This window comes from Nilaparvata lugens, chromosome X, assembly GCF_014356525.2.
Source record: "Nilaparvata lugens isolate BPH chromosome X, ASM1435652v1, whole genome shotgun sequence".
Taxonomy (NCBI): Eukaryota; Metazoa; Arthropoda; class Insecta; order Hemiptera; family Delphacidae; genus Nilaparvata; species Nilaparvata lugens.
In genome coordinates, this window is record NC_052518.1 from 50,095,015 (window position 1) to 50,115,541 (window position 20,527).

Consider the following 20,527-nt stretch of genomic DNA (forward strand, 5'->3'; position numbering starts at 1 on the left):
TTATCGAACGTGAATGTTTTGTCTTGATCGTTGAATTGGAAATTAATCGTGGAAATCATTTACCACTTTACTTTGATAACACAGTGATGCATGAGCTTCTTAATTAAAGACCAAGCCTGATAAGACGCTATGCTCACTTCAACAGATTATTTTCTACAGCAGTCCAAATCAGGTCTCAATCTATGAATCATTCTGTCCTTCACCTCGATCTAGATCTATCTACAGTCTAATGTACGCAAATCTACGTACCAATTTTCCGACTTTTTTGTGTAGGTAAATGGACAGATTAAGGTATTCTAACTATGTAGATACTAAAGTTTTTTTTAACTATGTGTAAGTTGATTAATAGCTAACAATATTAACGTCGAGCGCTTAGCTCTAGGGACAAACTAATTCCGCTAGATCGCTCCAGCTGTACTATTCACTTGCTGTCCGAGCATAGCAGGCGTAAAACCGTGCTTTAAAGGTACACATACCAGCGGCTATTATTGTGTCTATAAAAGAAGTTTAAGCATCAACTTTATTCATCAAGAACAGCGCTACAAGTTGCTATGAATTTGAAGTCTATAAAACGAACATTGAATGTGAAAAAGGAGTTTAAAATGCATGAAAATTTAAATTTTTTCAAATTTTCAAAAACAAAGTTGACGTAATTTTTGCTATATTGAAAAGGAGACTTGCATATTTTTCTGACCAGTAGTTTTTGTAGGGTATGTGTACCATAATAATTATGCCTCAAAAAAGTGACTTTTGAAGCCCTATTGTTAGCTAACAGAAGCTGATAAAAATATTTCAATTGCATAGATTATGTTCTAAGAACCTGTCCAATAGATTAGAAGAAGAAAAAAAAATTTTTTTTAGTATGCACAACCTTAAGGTCCACACTACCTAATGACAGTGGGGAAAGATAGGGGAGCATCGTTGCCGATTCTTCGCCTTGTTACTGCCTTCTATAGAGGATAGCTGATACCAGTAAATCTGATTCAATATCGACTGTTCAACCTTGTTTAAAATATTCAATAATATTTAATTCATCAAGGAAATATATTTTAAATTATTGAATAATAAATTTTTATGATTGATATTGAATATTTCGATTATTAATTATATTTCTACATTGTTAAGAACGATCTGGCAATGCTGCAGAGCTAGAAAAAAATAATGACATCTGCTCTGTTAAATGATAGACAAGGATAGCAACAACAGTTTTAATCAAATACTGCCATTATAAGGCGGACCTACAAACAAAATAGAATTTGCCTAATTTCAGGCCAACTACTACTGCATCATGTTGGATTTGAATTTCCAATAGAAAAAATTATTTCTATTGTTGGAATGAAAACTACAATAATTGATTCATTCTTATCTCCGAAATCTAATATTAACATTCACTTTCCAAATTTATTAAAATGTTTAAAACAGCTGGATAGACTCCTAGTAATAAATAAACTGGAATCAAGCAAGAAGCAGTCTAGTAAGCTTAATTTTTAATCATGTGGGTTAGTCGAGGGAGAAAAAAATGTTAATTGAATATGGATGTTCTGTAGTGCAAGTAATAAGGCTTGAACTGTATTATTTATCAGCGTAGCTTAAAATACTGTACAATACTGTTCTTGTTAGGAATATTTTTAACAACTGCACCTGATGAAAGAAGGGTGGATACTTATAACTTCTATGTGTGTCTAACTGCTATACTTCTTACTGACATTTTCAGTAGAGGAAGGTTGATGGAATGTATTATAAATAATCAAACAGGGGCTCCCACCCTTCCCAATACCATGGCCGCACCTTTTCCCTAAATTAAGAAAAAAAAACAACTTTCACCCTGAATTCATCAGTAGTCATTTCAAACACTGCTGACATTTTTTTGGGACCCCATGATTTAATTTCAAGCCACCCCCCTCAAGAATTTCAAAGACGCATTCTGCCTCCAAACACCCCCCCCCCCAACAGTGGGCACACCTGGTTTCGAGTATATTTGGACTAATATACCATATTAGTAAATAATTATGTAAACCATTGAACTCAGTCAAAATTTTGTAGAGAAACAGCTTCGGGTTTTCCTGTTCATCTTCTGTTGCACACAGTAAATTGTAATCATTTGTGCAAGTATGAATTTATAGATTAGAAATATTTAACTATTCAATCTTATTCCAAATCCTATCGAACAATGAACTTCTCACCCAGGAAGTCAAAAAATATTGTGAAAAAAATGTGCAAATATCATCTAGAAATTTGTATCTTACTTTCTCTCTGAATCAAGTGATTCTGACTTCAACGTCCCGGCCACTTAGAGAGAGATATGCGATTGAGTTATAAGAATTCTATCCATTCAAATTAGATATTAAAGGTCATTTCACACCCTTGAAGCGTAGCTTGATCTACGTCTTTTAAAATACGTAGCCGACGTGTCTCCTAATGTTAATAAATCTGTCCATTTCAAACCAATGTAGCGTATATTAACATTAGCAGTTTCATAAAATCACTTTACTAGCATGGACTACTTTCAAAAATTATTAAAAAACACAATATTAGAACATAGAGTAACCTTTATTTAAAATATTTCAAAAGAACAACTAGTTTCGGCTTTTGGCCATTTTCAAGTTCAAAATGAGTAGTTCTTTTGAAATATTTTGAATAAAGGGTTCTCTATGTTTTTATTTTTTATATCGTGTTTTTTTAATAACACTAGCAGATGACGTATTTCAAGCTACGCAACGGCAGTTTGAAATAGACAGCGATCGCAGATCACCCTCAGTGTAGTCAGGCCCTAAAAAGATAACTTTTTTACGTCCCAAAACAACAGAATTCTTATAGCATTATGAACTACAACCAAACCATGGGCACAAACAATATGCTATTGAAATGATGGCTGACCGTCGGGAACGAATACGTTGAGGTAGAGACAATCCTCATCGATGCGGAACAGATGATCACCGGCAAATAGTCGCTCGACCAGCCGCAGTCGGTCATGGAGCTGTAGTTGTTGCCGCTGCTGCATACAGGCAGGAGCATAAAGAGACGCATTGCGAACACCCTGCCAAGCAGGCAAGGGATCAGTGACGGGAGGAGCGAACCGCAAATGCTGAAGCGGTGGCTGAGCGAACGGCAGGCCCAGGTAGAGGAGAGCTCGGCGACCACGACCAACGGCCACTTCACGACCCGCAACCACACCTTGGTCAGGGATGGTGAGTGTGGGCGGCTCACGTACTAGGGCACAGTGACATGTGACCAATGCCAACGCCAACACCAGCCAGTGCCAGGCACCCATCGCTTCAGCCGACCACCGCTGACCAACTGAGCCAACGCGAACGCCAGTGCAAACGCCATGCCTGCAACGCAAACGCAAAGCCCACATTATCGACCATCGTGACCACCCTCACCACTTTAACCACTTACCACTTACCACCGCACTTATACAATAAATCTGAACTATAAATAATGTTTGTATTGTGTTTTATATTATAAAAGTGAATGTATTTATAAAACGATAATGTTTTTTAACTTCTATTTTGTGTGTTAAATAATTAATTATGAAAGCTATTCTAATCTAAATAATATTTCGAGAATACACATCTTCTAGATAGGAAAACTCTTGTCAATTCTACTCACTCTTATGGAAACTTATTCTGGCAACTATAACTGTTCACTTATGATTGCGGTAAGATTTAAACTATTTAGGTCCAATTTCAAGCTTAGGTTTCTCTGAACCACGCAGTGTTATTGCGTGATCCGTCATCAGTGATATGCGGAAACCACGCGTTCGTGTTAAAAAAGCGGGTGTTTTCTCTGGCACCAACCTCGCAGCGCGCGATTATATTTTCAGTCATAGACAACATAGATGTCTGACACGTTGCTGTAGCTGTGATGCTGGACGAAGAGGATAATGAAGAAAATCTACTAATGAATTTTGTAAATGAAAACCCATTGAACTTTTTATTGACAGAGAGGAAGAAGGATTTCTTACAATTTTGATTTCCAGGTATCCGTTGGATAATGAAACCAAGTTTAGGGAATATTTTGTTTTATGAGAAACTATTCTGTGAATAGTAGATCTCGCGCAGTTATGAACCACAGCTTCATCTAATACTAAATATCGGGGCACCAGCTTTGCTCGTTATTTTTATTTATTGATAAACCGAACACAATTCTCTAAAATGATCGTGTTTATATTTCACAGCTGGCTATACGTCATCTTATGAATTTCGGGGATGCGATATTTTGCTTTTTCACATACTCACTTTTTACTATCCACAGCTGTTTTAGCCAAAGATGAATTATCCTTTTAATGTCGTTAAGCGAGTTTTCCCCAAGGATGAGACCTAGTGCAATCGAATCATAAACCCACTATGTTCCAAATTTCGTGTAAATCGTTAGAGCCGTTTTCGAGATCCGTTGAACATGAATAACCAGAAATAAAAATAGCCAGATATAGAAATAACCAGATGAATAAATACAGAAATTGCTCGCTTAATATAATAGGATACTCTCATCAGTGTAAATTCTGTTCTGTCCTGTTGTGTCGGCGAGATATCGGTGTGAAAACGGCTAATGGTTGATTTGGCTGTTTGGGTTGGTGTAGTGCTCTTGGATTCATTTGGATTTATAGGAATTTCATTTGTTGATTTTCTATGTTGAAATTGATTAAATGAAACTAGATGAATGACGAAATATTTTTAATGTTGGAATGGCAAAATTGAACTGTAGATTGTGATTTCAACTCTAAGTGAACTAAAAATGTTACAAGTGATAAACAAACTATGCCGGTTGAAAACATCACAGGTGGCAATCATATGATTCGCCACAGATTCAATGCAACATTGGATTCCGCAGTTACTGTTGCATTTTATAATAACCAGTGTCGTATCCAGGGGGGATATGGGGTTGTATTGTGAAATTTGAAAAAAAATATGAAAAATTGAAAAAATAGTGAATGAATCTTGGTTGAGCCTAATACTATGGTGTTGAAGTTTGTATGAAAATTCAAGCCGAAATTATAGTTTGCTATCTAAAATGAGTAGGCCTATTCAGGGTACTAAAACATTATTCTTTTTTTAAACAATTGAATTTCTAGTCAAATTCCATTCCATTCCATTCTATTTGTTATTCAATAAAAAATCTTAGGCCTATGACATTTTCAATGTCAATTAGAAAACTTGAACAAAATAATTAGCCAACTTGAACAAAAAACCTTGAATGAAATGTTATTTTCCAGTGGAAATCGCGTAAAATTGCACTAATTTGAAGGTATATCATGAACATGTTCAATACCCTCACGTCCCCCGGTGACCCCCAAAAGTTGAGGTTCTTCCTACTGTCAAGAACACGTCTAATCACTAGAAGATGGTGGTAAGAAGGAGGTGGAATGGCAACTACTGGCAAATAGCTACTGCGTGCCACACAGAAGTCTGGGATCCCAGACTTGAATGTGCGACGCAGAGGGATCACGCATTGCTGAATTGGCGGGAATCACAGAGAATTGCGCGCGTGAAGTCAAAGAAAACACATCCGTAGCAATATCTGCAGCAGACTTTTGCGTGATTACGTCATCGCGCATCCCGCATTACGCAGTGCCGCTGTGTGGTTCAGAGAAACCTAGGCTTCACAGAAAAAACTATTCTAGCTACAGTCGGGTCGAATCAAATGATTACGAATTGATTTTTTAATATGATTTTTTATTGATTTAAAATCAAATAACAACAAAAATTATAATAATAATAATTTTTTTCATTCAAATTTTTCTCACATCACATGAATGATAAGTTCTACAAATTGAATTAATCATTATACATATCATCGTATATCTATCATACATGAAGTGAGAATCTATTAAGATTTTCCTATTATAATTTTGTGGCTGCCCCATGTAGCTAATTTTTGCTTATATTGGGGAATTGCACATACTCAGAGATATTTTTGCAAGATTTGAATTTATAGATGTCTGAATGTCTGCTACAAGCAACCTTACAAGGATCATTAGTGATCGAATATTGCAGCACATTCAGCCAGTGTGACAGCAGTGTTATGAACAAAGGGGCAGCAAAAAGGACATGGCAGGCTGTAAAGAAAACCTTATTGCTGATCGATGCATTATGCGAGATGCAGTGCAATACAAACGCAACCTTTCCATGGCCTGGATTGATTATAGGAAGGCACTTGATAGCACTAATAGGCACTGATAGGCATAAACTATTTAACCCAATCTTGACACCCTAACCTACCCTACCCATGATAACCTACTCAATCTATCCTACCTAATCCACCTAACCTAAGCTATCCTACCTAACCAACTCTCCCTAATCACCTATCCCAACCTACCTGACCTACTCTACCTAACCTACCCAACATAAACTACCGTACCAAACCTACTTGGGCGGGCGAAGCCCGCCTCCAAGCCGGAGCGCGAAGCGCGGAGGCTGCTACTCACCCCTGAACAGTCATACCACTCATGGGGGTGCAGGGGGCGAAGTTTTTGAGTTCACAAAGGCAGTTTTTGAATTCACCATTCAATACTGCATTCACTCAACTCAAACTATTAAACTACTATCCTACCCAGCACAGGAAAGTCTCTAGGAGTCCTAGCAGGCTCCAGGAAAACTATGGATTTTTCGAAATTTCCATTTCAAAACTTGAACCTAGGCTATACTCTACCTGGCCAATCAAACCAAACCCACCAACCCTACCCCATCTATCCTTCTATACCTGACCTACCTATTCAACCATTTATCAGTTAATCCACTTGAAATGCCCCACCTAAACCACCCTACATAAATTATGCTATTCAACCTACTCTATTGCACCCTACTTAACCTACCCTACCTAACCCACCTTATATAACACTACCTAACCTGAGCCACCCTACCTGAACTGGCCTACCTAAACTATTTAACCTAATCTTGACACCCTAACCTACCCTACTCAAGATAACTCACTCAATCTACTCTACCTAATCCACCATACCTAGACTATCCTACCTAACCAACTCTTCCTAATCACCTATCGCAACCTACCTAACCTACTCTACCTAACCCACCCAACATAAACCACCATACCTAACCTACTTGGGCGGGCGGAGCCTGCCTCTCAGCCGGGGCGCGAAGTGTGGAGGCAGCTACATACCCCTGTACAGTCATACCACTCACATGGTAAAGCCCCCAACAAGCGTGAAGCACAAGTTAATATATACTAAAGCTGTAGCGTTTTAAAACCTCCTGACAAGGGTGGTTGTTGTGGTGGTTGGTGCTCTGTTGGATTCGATTGACAAGTGGTTGAAACCATAGGAATAAATTATGATATATGAGAATTTTTCATTTTGGGGGGCTCCCAGACCTCCCCCAATATTTTCAACTTTTGAACCGCACATTTGTCAGCAAAGTGCAAGGGAACTTTTTTGTTCAGCGCCTCAACATTACTAGATTGCTGGAATAAAATTTCGACCGGGTCGCAGGGGTTGCAGGGGAGAACTGAATTTTCATCTGTTCTTTGCAATAAAAATTTGAAAAATTCCCAGCCAAACTGGGGCATGTGACAATACTAACTTTCATCAAAAAGTCTGTAAGAGTACTAGCAGGCATCGGGAAAATTATTGATTTTTCGAAATTTTCATTTTGGGGGTTGATGATGCCCCCCTCAATTTTTGGAAATTCAAGGGGGGGAATGGCTACAAATTTGAATCTAAGCTCAATCGACTCAGAAAATCCTAAAACATCACCTTGCACAGACGAAACATCGATTTTGTCTATAGGGGGCCTGGCCCCCTTATTGTTTTAAGAAAAGTTTCTAGAAAAAAAAGTGTGAAATTCCCAGCCAAAACTGTGAATCTTACAATTGCATGAATGATATCATTGGGAAGGGGACCAAAAATAACCCACAGAAAAATTGTCGAATAATGGAATTTTTGATTCAAGGGTGGCGTGGGGGGACCCTCATATACAGTGCTGGTCATAGATTACATTACAGGTTTTTTTTATGCTCAAAATCGAATTTAGCAGCTGAAAAAACATCAATCCAAAAAAAAGCAATAGGAGGGGGTGGGAGGTTGATTTTTCGATTTTTGTCAATTTTGGCTCATTTTCCAGGATTTTTGCAGCCAAGATTTGACTGTCTCTGTATTTTTCACATCAGTTTCCAATGTTGAAATCACGTAACCCTGCCGTCTATGCTGATGATAGTATATCAGAAACCCCAAAATTACATCCAGGGGGTACTTGAGGGGGGCTGTGTGATTTTTGGCAGTTTTGAAATATCTGCAGTTATACTAGATAGACAGTATAATGATGTTATAATATGTCAAAAGATGATCAAAAGTGATCTGAGAAAAATAAAAAAAAAAAACATATGAGATATTCTACTTTGGGGGCTACCCAGGCCCCCCTCAATTTTTCCACCTTTACAATGGTTAATTTTATAGCAAAGTCTAGAGGAACAATCTTATTCAGCATATTAAAATGAGGTCATTCATTATCTCAATCGACTCAGAAGATCCCAAAACATTGCCTCGCACAGAAGAAACATTGATTTTTCCAATAGGGGGCCCGGCCACCTTTTTTTTAAAAAAAAGAATTCAGAAAAAAAGTGTGAAATTCTATGCAAAAACTGTGGATCCTATAATTTCATTGATGATATCATTGGAAAGAGTACCAAAGATAACTCACAGAAAAACTGTCAAATAACAAATTTCCCAATTCTAGGTGGTCGTCTGGGGGACCCTCATATACAGTGCTGGTTATGGATTACATTCACAGGGTGTTTTGTGCTCAAAATCGAATTCAGCTGCCAAAAAAACATGACTCCCGTGAAAACTAACCGAAAAAAAAACAACAGGGATGGTGGGAGGGTAATTTATTTCATTTTTGTCAATCTTGGCTCATTTTCGAGGATTTTTACAGCCAAGATATGACTTTCTCTGTATTTTTCACATCAGTTTTTGATATTGGAATCACTCAACCTTCCATCTATGCAGCTGATGATGTATCATAATCCCCGAAATTACATCCAGAGGGCTGTGATTTGCCCCCCTCGAGGGGGGCTGTGTGATTTTTTGCAATTTTGAAAAATCTGCAGTCACACTGGATGGTATAATGCTGATAAATATGGTATAAATATGTCAAAAAATGATCGAAAGTGATCTTAATGAAAGGAAAAAAACACAAAAATTAGAGATTCTACTTTGGGGGTTACCCAGGACCCCCTCAATTCTTCCTGCTTTTTAATGGTTAATTTTATAGCAAAGTCAAGAGGAACAATCTTACCCAGCACATTAAAATGAGGCTATTCATCATATGATAACTCAATGAGATAATAGATGAGGGATGTTAGGGCATTTATTTGATTTTTTTGAATTTTGGTCAAGGAAATTTTTGACTCTCACAATTTGGCAGCCAAAAAAATATTACATATGAGATATTCTACTTTGGGTGCCACCCAGGACCCCCTCAATTTTCCCACCTTTTCAATTGTTATTTTCATAGGAAAGTCAAACATGACTATAATCTTATAATATATTCTTTTTCAACCAACAATGGTATCTAAAGGTGCGTACAGACTCTCGCTCTGCTCCGCAACCGAACATCACTCCAGCAGAGCGATTGATGAACCAACGGCGAGCAAGAGTGGTTCGACCGGGGAACGCGAGAAGATCTAACATCTCCCGTAACGTTCATGATGGGTGCGTGGGCAGTCCGACTGTGGTTTGATGGTGGTACGAGGGCGGTACAAGGGGGGAGCATGCTTGGTGCGGGTTGGAAGCACGAATATGTGTACGCAGCTTTAGAATGTGAGGGATATTACATATTTTTCTGGATATTTTTAAATGTTCAACACTGTCCTTGTTTTGTAGAGTGAGAGGACTGTATCTAAATTATTATTGTATTTAATGAAAATACTTGCCAAGCTGGAATTAAAAGAAATATTTACTGTGAGCAAAGCTATGGAAAGTCTCGAATTAGTATAGATAATAGACTCACCAGTCATAATTTTTATATATGCCAAATTATCAATCATAAGGTATTGGAATGGAAATACAGGAGGGAATATAGAAATGAGAAGGATGAATACCTTTGGGAAAGGAAATACCTTTCTGATACTCTGATACTGTGGCCTGGAGATGATTACAAGCTGCTTGGCAATATTAATTTCACTGCTCCTTGCTTCTCCCAAATATTCACGACATTCATTAAACACTTCAATCAATTATTGACATATAATGTCCGGCCAGACAAATAACAAATAACAAATAAAGTGAGCCGGAACGGTCTTGCTTTGTACACACTTGACTCCGTCTGCTTTTTCTCCCGACTGAAGAAAGCCTGGGCTGACAACAAATTTCAACAATCCACCACCAGGAGGCAGCACCGCACAGAACAGCGCTACATGGACGTGCTCAATTCAAGAATGGCCACAACAGTCCTTCTAGAATGTTATAGATATAATCTATCCACCAAAATATCATATTCGAACCATCAATAATTGCTATTTCCAATAAAATATGAATTGGAAATGTTTACATTTGTTAGAGATATCGTTTCTTTTTGTTAGATCTTATCATTCAATTCTGGATTAATCAAAATTAACAATATTTGATTAATATCTCTATGAAATATGAATTATGAAAAATAATAATAACCAAATAATTGTATCAGTTGTAGTTATCCAGATGCTTAACTTACAAAATATTGAATAGTTGTATAACTAGATGCAAGGAATGTTTGCTTCATATGATGCCGGTCCAAAGTCTGGAAGTAACCAAGTAACATAACCTGCCATCATTACAGTTTCATTGAATAAGTAATGAAGTTAGTCATGTGTGCTAGGTTGAAAGTGTGATGGCCATGACATAAACGAATCTCTCATTAGATTGAGTCTGCTATCTAAAGACAATCTAAATCTACAATCTAAAACATCTTCAATAACTAACCTATGCTGTATAACCTATCCCCAACACCCTAAACCCATTAACCCCGCCCATTAACCTACTCTACCTAACCCACCCTACCTGAACTAACCTTCCGTACCTTCTCAACCTAATATTTGCAGCCTGACCTACTCTTCACAACCTACCCTACCTAAGATACTCTACCTGAACTAATTAAACAGCTACATAAATTATGCTATTCAACCCACTCTATTGCACCCTACTTAAACTACTCTACCTACTTCACCCTCCCCAACCCATTCAACCTAAGCCCCCCTACCTGAAATAATCGACCTAAACTATTCAACCTAATCTTGACAACCAAACCTACCCTACTCAATATAACCTACATAATCTACCCTACCTAACCCACCTTATCAAAAAATACTACCCAACCTAAGCCACCCTACCATAACTAACCTTCCTTAACTATTCAACCCAATCTTGACACCCCAACCTACCCTACCCATGATATCTGGAAATTTTCTATTTTGGGGGGCTCCAGGACCCCCCCAATATATTCAACTTTTGAACGGCACATTTCTCAGCAAAGTTTGAGGGAACTTCTTTGTTCAGTGCCCCTACATTACTAGATTGCTGGAATAAAATTTCGACCATGTTGAGTTAGCTTAATTAATTTTGGACGATTTTTGCATGATAGAAAATTTGAAAAATTCCCAGCCAAACTGAGGCATCTGACAATACCAACTTCCATCAGGATGTCTCTAGGGGTCTTAACAGGCATTGGGAAAATTATTGATTTTTCGAAATTTTTATTTTGTGGGTTGATGATGCCCCCCTCAATTTTTGGAAAATTGAGGTGGGGAATAGCTACAGTTTTGAATCCTAGCTCAGTCGACTCAGAAGATAACAAAACATCGCCTCGCATAGACGAAACATGGATTTTTTCAATAGGGGGCCCAGCCCCCTAATTTTTTTGAAAAAAATTTTCAAAAAAAAGTGTGAAATTCTCAGCAAAAACTGTTGATCCTATAATCTCATGGATGACATCATTGGAAAGAGGACCAAAAATAACTCAGAGAAAAACTGTCAAATAACAAATTTAAATATTCTAGGGGGGCGTGGGGGGGACCCCCATATACAGTGCTGGTTATGGATCACACTTACAGGTTTTTTTTTGCTCAAAATCGAATTCAGCAGTCAAAAAAAACATCAGTCCTGCAAGAATCAACCATGAAAATATAAAGGGGGGATGCTAGGTTGATTTTCCAATCTTTGTCAATTTTGACTCATATTCAAGGATTTTTGCAGCCATGACTTGATTGTCTATGTATATTTCACATCAGTTTTCAATGTTGGAATCACGTAACCTGTCATCAATGCTGCTGATAATGAATGCATCATCAAACCCAAATTAAATCCAGGGGGCACTTGAGGGTTGTGTGTGGTTTGTGATGATGTTCAAATATGTCAAAATAAAAAATTGAAGTCATCTATAAAGAAGATGTGAATGTAGATAATTACATCACTTGATGATTTTAATGACACTTTTTTCTCTCTTGATAGTGTAGTTGTTTCTCAAATGAACATCCATAGTATTAACTGTAATTTTGATAATTTATTACTATACATAAATGGTATGAGGAACAAGCCTCATATTATTGTTCTGTCTGAAGCATGGATAAAGCCTGATGATTACATGAACTTATTTAATATTGATGGGTATGAAAAGACGACTTCTTGTACTGATAACAGATGCGGTGGTCTTGTGGTATTTTACAAGCAGTTCTTTCATTGTAATTCAATTGAGAGCTCACTGGCTGGAGCTGATTCCATCGTTTTGAATTTTAAATATGGGTAGTTGAGCTTTGTACTTGTTGGGGTTTACAGATGGCATACAAACAGCAATATTCCGTCATTTCTTGAGTCATTTTCTGAACTTCTTTCTGGGATAGATCATGAAGAAGTTGTTTGTGTTGGAGACTTCAATATTAACATTAATCTTACCAACCCTCTTGTGGATCAATATTTTGAGATTTGTGCTACAAATGGCTTAGAGAGTCTGATAGATGTCGATACTAGAGTTACTGATAATTCTTCTACTTGTATAGACCATATTCTATACAGAGGACGGTCCTCTTCAGATGTTATCTCTTCCGTCGTGGAGGCTGGTATAACTGACCACCGTGCTGTATGTGTCTCTATGCCCTGCACTAAGGCGGTCAATGATCACCGTGCTTGCACTGAGCCCATTGTAGTTGACTATGATAGATTGAATGATTTACTTGCTGCGGAAGAGTGGGGATCTGTTTATGGGTGTGATGATCTTGATTTAGCATATTCAAATTTTGAGAGAGTATTACACGCTCACATTCAGTTGGCAACCACTAAGTCTATAAGAAACAGCGGAAATCATAGATCTAGAATGCTTAAACCGTGGATGAATCAGGGTCTCTGTAATGCCATCAACACAAGAGATAAATTATTTAAGATAATGAATAGAAATCGGGGTGATGAGTCGGCTAAACAAAATTACATTTCATTCAAGAGGAAGATTAGAGTATGGATTAAACGTGCAAAAGAATTATATTATAAAACACTTTTCAATGAAAATAGGGGTAATAGTAAAAAACAATGGCAAATTATAAATAGTCTAGTTGGAAGACAGAAAGCTAAAAATTCTTCATTACGTCTTGTATCAAATAATGTAGAAGTTACAGATAAAACTGAGATTGCTGAAATTTTCAACAATTATTTTATTGATGTATCAGGGGTGAGGTCACAACGGGGTCAGCTTCCTTCAGAAGAAGTGATTGAAAGCTATATAGGATCTTTCAAGGTCAACAGCAACACTCAATCCTTGTTTTGGAGACCTGTTTGTCCAGAGGAAGTGACCAGTATTATTGCTGGACTGCATGGTTCCAAGGCTCCAGGAATGGATGGGTTTCCATCAGCGCTCATAAAGAGTATCTCCTCTAGGATACATATTGTGTTAGCTTACCTTTTCAACAAAAGCTTATTGGATGGTAAGTTTCCATCTAAATTGAAAATTGCAAAGATTATACCAATCCCAAAAAAGCGTAATAGCACAACTGTTGAAGAGTTTCGACCTATTTCCTTGTTATCTATATTTTCAAAAATTTTAGAGAAAATAGTTAAATCTCGTCTAATTTCGTTTCTGAATGTGTCTGATTTTTTCGTGTCAAATCAATTCGGATTTAGAGAGGGTCTGAGCACAGAGCTAGCACTGAGAAAGTTCATCTCTGAAATTCACGCCAATCTGAATCAGGGGGAAGTGTCCAGGGTCTCGGGTCTTTTCCTTGATATCAGAAAAGCATTTGATACAGTTGATCATGATATCCTGATTGAAAAGTTGGAGTTAGCTGGAGTCCGTGGGTTGGGTTTGGATTGGTTCCGATCATACCTCCATGAAAGGAATCAATTTGTATGTATTGATGGTGCTGTGGGTACAAATCAATTGATTCAAGGAGGTGTACCCCAGGGATCAGTTTTGGGCCCGGTGCTGTTCCTTATAATTATTCATTAATGACCTTTTTGGTGGACCCTTTAAAGGGAAAATAACAGCATTTGCCGATGACACCGCTTTCACATATGGTGAGTCCAATTTGCAGAATCTTCAGTCTAGTATGCAAGCAGATCTCAATTTACTATCTCTATGGTTCACCTTTAATAAACTAAGATTAAACTCTGAAAAGACAACATTTGTCAACTTTGGCCTTACCCAATCTTATACTTTTCATAGCCCACTCAAGTACCATTCCATTGACTGTGTAAGCTCCGAGAATTGCCTTTGTAGTACAATCCAGCAGACAGATACTGTGAAGTATCTGGGAGTTGTAGTGGAGAGGGATCTCTTATGGAGGGCCCATATCAACATACTCAGGAATGGACTAAGGCAACTGCGTCATAGATTTTATTATTTGAAAAAAGTATGTCCCAGGTCAGTTTTGAGAGAGATTTACTTCTCTTTGGCACACTCTAGGCTCTCTTATGGTGTTGCTTGCTGGGGTTGCACATATATTACCCATATGAGACCTCTAATTAGATAACAGAAATCATTAGTTCTTACTATTGGAGCTGAAAGACATGTAGGTAGAGAAAATATTTTTGCAGTATTGAATATTCTCCCATTAAGATCAATGTTCTGTTACAAAGTGCTCACTCAATTTTATCAAGCAAGTGGTAACCTGGGCAATACAGTAGATGCACAGGTGCTTAGGCCTGCCACACGCTTCATGGAGAGAGTCAGGTTGCCCAGACCTAGAAGCACTTTTTTCCAGAAGTCGTTCCTGTTTCTTGAGGGTAAATTTCATAATAGTTTGCCAGATGAAATTAAACACTGTTACTCATTCTCTCTATTCAAGAGATCTGTTAAAAAATACATTATTTCATTAACTGAGGATGAAATTGAAAGAATGTATTTTGTAATAATTTGAATCCTTATTCTTTTTCTCATCTTTTTCATCCAGTTTGAAAAATAGGGATGGTAAATGGTAGGCTACTATATTAGTTCTTAACTCCTAATTCTTGGGTTGTTCATTCAAAGAGTTCCTGTGCAGTGTATAGAGCTGCATTTGGTTGAGAAAGGAAAAAAAATGTTTCATTACGGTATTTTAATTTTTTCCTTTTTGTGTCATTGAGTGATGTGAAATTTCATTTTGTTTTGTTATTCGATTCATTTTTTTCATTCATTTTTTTTCTTATTAATTGAATATTGTCATTAAAAGATTTAATTATAATGTATTAACAGGGATAGTTCAGATGTTTCTTGATAAGTTAGTTTATTGTTCGGTTCTTTGAATCCATAACTTCTTATTTTAATTTAAATATAATCAGTGTAATATCATTAGTACTGTGCTCCCATATGCGGACAAGCTCCTTGAGCTTTGCATATTTGTATTATTTTTCAGTTGAAAACTTGTTTCTATTTGTATGAAGATGTTTTATGTTATGTATTTTCTTTGACTGAGAATAAACATTTTATTTATTTATATTTATTTATTTATTTATTCATTATTTATTTATTAAGAAAAAAAAATTATGTATGAGAGATTCTACTTTGGGGGGTTACCCAGGACCCCTCAATTCTTCCAGCTTTTCAATGGTTAATTTTATAGCAAAGTCAAGAGATACAATCTTACTCAGCACATAAAAATGAGGCTATTCATCATATAATAATTCCATGGGATGATATTTGAGAGATTAAGGGCAATTATTTAATTTTTTCTCCCAATTTTTGCCAAAGAAATTTTTGACCCTCACAATTTGGCATCAGCCCCATGGAGCTAATGTTTCTCTGGCTGCTGAATCCAATTTCAAGCAAGAAAAAGCTGTGGTTGTGATTTACAACCACAGCTTTTTCTTGCTTGAAATCGGATTCAGCAGCCAGAGAAACATTAGCTCCATGGGGATAATCAAACAAAATTCAATAGGGGGATGCAAGGGCAATTTTTTGATTTGGGGCACTCAAGGGTGACTGTGTTATTTTTGACAATTTTGAAAAATCTGCAGTCACAGATAATGTTAAAATATATCAGACAACAACTGAAAGTGATGGAAAAAGAAAAAAAATATGACAGAATTTACCTTGGGGGGGACCAAGGACCCCCTCAATTTTTTCAACTTTTCACTTCTTGATTCCATAGCAAAGTCGAGAGGAACAATAGTACTCAGCCCATCAGAATAAGGATATTTATCATAAATGAGAACTGGATGGATTGATATATGAGGGATGTAAGGGCAATTTCTTGATTTTTTTCAAATTTTGGCCCAGAAAATTTTTGACACCCAAAATTTCATTGGTTCTGTAATTTTCACATCATAATTCTTTGTTTAGATCACAGAACTAGCTGTCTATGCTGCATAATAGAACATGAAATTAATCTAATCCAGGGGACACTAAGATGGGGACAATATAGGTGCTGTGTGATTTTAGGTATTTTGAAAAAATCCACAACCACACTGAAGGTAGAATGATGTTAAAAAATGTCGAGAAATAATTGGAAGAGATAGAAAAAAGTAAGAGATTGGTAGAAGAGAGGGTGGGGTTAGCCTTCATAATCTACTCTACCTAAACCATCTTATGAAAATAAAACTACCCAACCTAAGCAACCCTACCTGAACTAGCCTACCTAAACTATGTAACCTAATCTTGACACCCTAACCTGCCCTACCCAAGATAACTTCTCAATGTACTCTACCTAATCCACCTTACCTAAACTATTCCACCTAACCAATTCTTCCTAATCACCCATCCCACCTTAGCTAACCTACTCTACCTAACCCACCCAACATAAACTACCGCACCTAACCTACTAGGGCGGGCAAAGCCCACCTCATAGTCGGAGCGTGAAGCACAGACGCTGCTACTCACCCCTGTACAGTCATACCACTTATAGGGGTGCAGGGGGCAAAGCCCCCGCTGAGCATTAAGCACAAGTTATATATATACTATAGCCGGAGCGTCTGAAAACCTCCTGACAAGGGTGGTTGATGCTCTGATGGATTTGAATGACAAGTGATTGAACCATGGGAATAATTATTATATCTGGGAATTTTCTATTTTGGGGGGCTCCAGGACCCCCCCAATATTTTCAATCTTTTGAACAGCACATTTCTCAACAAAGTTCGAGGGAACTTTTTTGTTCAGCGCCCCTACATTACTAGATTGCTAGAATAAAATTTTGCCCGGGTCGGGTGGGGTGTGGGGGGGAGCTTAATTTTTGACTTTTGCATGATGGAAAATTTGGAAAGTTCCCAGCCAAACTGGAGCATCTGACAATACCAACTTCCATCGGGATGTCTCTAGGTGTCTTAGCAGGCATTGGGAAAATTATTGATTTTTCAAAATTTTCATTTTGTGGGTCAATGATGCTACCCTCAATTTTTGGAAAATTGAGGGGGGGAATAGATACAGTTTCTAATTCCAGCTCAATCGACTCAGAAGATACAAAAACATCACTTCGCACAGATGAAACATCGATTTTTCCAATAGGGGGCCCAGTCCCCTCATTTTTTTTTTAAATATTTTCAGAAAAAAAAGTATGAAATTCCCAGTAAAAACTGTGAATCCTATAATCTTTTGAATGATATCATTGGAAAGAGGACCAAAAATAACCCACAGAAAAACTGTCAAATAAAAATTTCAAAATACCAGGGGGGCGTGGGGGGGACCCCCATATACAGTGCTTGTTATGGATCACACTTACAGGTTTTTTCATGCTCAGAATCGAATCAGCAGCCAAAAAAACATTAGTCCCATGAAAACTAACCATGAAAATATATAGGGGGGATGCGAGGGCGATTTCTAGATTTTTTGCTCATATTTGAGAATTTTTGCAGCCATGAATTGCAACCTGTCATCTATGCTGCTGATACTGTATCATCAAACCGAAAATTAAAACCAGGGGTCACTTGAGGGGGGCTGGGTGATTTTCGGCAATTTCAAAAAATCTGCAGTCACACTGAACTGTGAAATGATGCTTACATATATCAAAAAATGATCAAAAGTGATGAAAAAATGAATAAAGAATAGCAAAAATGATAGATTTCTCCTTAAGGGTCCTCCAGGACCCCTCCAATATTTTCAACTTTTGAACCGCACATTTCTCAACAAAGTGCAAAAGAAATTCTTTGTTCAGTGCCTCAACATCACTCGATTTTCACAATAAAATTTCGACCGTGTTCCAGGTGGTGCGGGGGGGAATGAAATTTTCATAAGTTTTTTTGTAATGGGAATTTTAAAAATTCCCAGCCAAACTGGGGCATGTGACAATACTAACTTTCATCAGAAAGTCTGTGAGAGTACTAGCAAGCATTGAGAAAATCATTGATTTCTCAAAATTTTCATTTTGAGGGTCAATAACGCCCCCCTCAATTTTGCCTCACACAGATGATACATTGATTTTTCAAAAAGGGGGCCTGGCCCCCTCATTATTTTGAAAAAAAAATTCAGATAGAAAAGTGTGAAATTCCCAGCAAAAACTGTGAATCCTTTAATCTCATGGATGATATCATTAGGAAGGGGACCGAAAGTAACCCACAGAAAAATTGTCGAATAACAAAATTTTCAATTCTAGGGGGGCGTGAGGGGGACCCTCATATACAGTGCTGGTCATGGATCACATTTACAGGGTTTTTATGATCAAAAAAGAATTCAGCAACTGGAAAAACATTACTCCCATGAAAACTAACCAGAAAAAAAGTGGTGGTGGGAGGGTAATTTTTTAATTTTTGTCAATTTTGGCTCATTCTCCAGGATTTTTGTAGCCAAGATATTACTGTCTCTGTATTTTCCACATCATTTTTTGATGTTGGAATCACTTAACCCGCCATCTATGCTGCTGATAGTGCATCATCAAACCCAAAATTAAATCCAGTGGACAATCAAGGGGGGCTGTGTTATTTTTGACAATTTTGAAAAATCTGCAGTCACACTGGAGTGTTAAATGATGTTAGAATATGTCAAACAATAATTGAAGGTGATGAAAAATAAAAAAATATGAAAGGATTTACCTTGGGGGAACCAAGGACCCCAATTTATTCAACATTTTAATGCTTGATTTCATAGCAAAGTCAAAAGGAACAATTTTACATAGCAAATTGAAATAAGGCTATTTATCATAAATGAGAACTGGATGGATTTATATTTGAGGGATGTAAGGGCAATTCTTGATTTTTCCCAATTTTGGCCCAGAAAAGCTTTGACACCCACAATGTTGCAGCCAAAATTTCATGGGTTATGTAATTTTCACATCATATTTCATTGTTCGAATCATATAACTAGCTGTCTATGCTGCATAATAATACATGAAATTAATCCAATCCACGGGGCACTAAGGGGGGGACAATATAGGTGCTGTGTGATTTTCGGTAATTTAAAAAAATCTACTATCACACTGGAAGGACGGAAGAATGATGTTGAAATATGTCAAGAAATAATAGAAAGTGATAGAAAAAATTTCAAATACAAGAGATTCAGTTTTTGGTGTTACTCAGGGCCCCCTAAATTTTTCAACTTTCAGATGTTCAATTTCATAGCAAAGACATAAGGAACTATCATGTTGAGCACATTAAATGGGGCTATTTATTATATAAAAACTGTATGGGAAGACATATGAGTGATGCAGTGAAGGCAGTTCTTGGGTTCACCATTCAATACTGCAATCACTAAACTCAAACTACTAAACTACTATCCTACCCAGCACAGGAAAGTCTCTAGGAGTCCCAGCAGGCTGGATGGATTTTTCAAAATTTCCATTTCAAAACTTGAACCCAGCCTATAATCTACCTAGCCTACCAAACCAATTCCACCAACCTCACTGTTGAGGTACTGCCTACACAGAGTAGCCAACATAAAATATTGCACAGAAATGAAGGAAACACTGATTCAATTTATTACCAACAACATTTATTATACATGAATATGATATGATTATTACAACATTATATACACACAATTACAAACATTTGCATTATAATCTAAATTATTATCTATTGTACATTTCTACACTACAACATTCAAAAAGATCAGACAGGCATTGGAAAAACAAACACAGACACATTCATGAAGGCGCTGTTCACCTGTCTAGCATTTTTCTATTCTGTATCATATTTGATTTAACAATATAGAGT

The 20,527-nt window shown here is 37.2% G+C and overlaps 1 protein-coding gene across 1 annotated transcript in view; it reads right to left on the reverse strand.

Annotated features, from left to right (window-relative positions):
* Window positions 1-2,857: 2,857 nt before the first annotated feature.
* LOC120354611 (carboxylesterase 4A-like) overlaps window positions 2,858-20,527 on the reverse strand; it is a 158,590-nt gene continuing 140,920 nt past the window's right edge. The window contains exon 2 of the mRNA XM_039441971.1: window positions 2,858-3,332. Within this exon, the coding sequence (XP_039297905.1) occupies window positions 2,858-3,271 (414 nt within the window). The 5' untranslated portion in view covers window positions 3,272-3,332. The remainder of the gene's footprint in view (window positions 3,333-20,527) is intronic.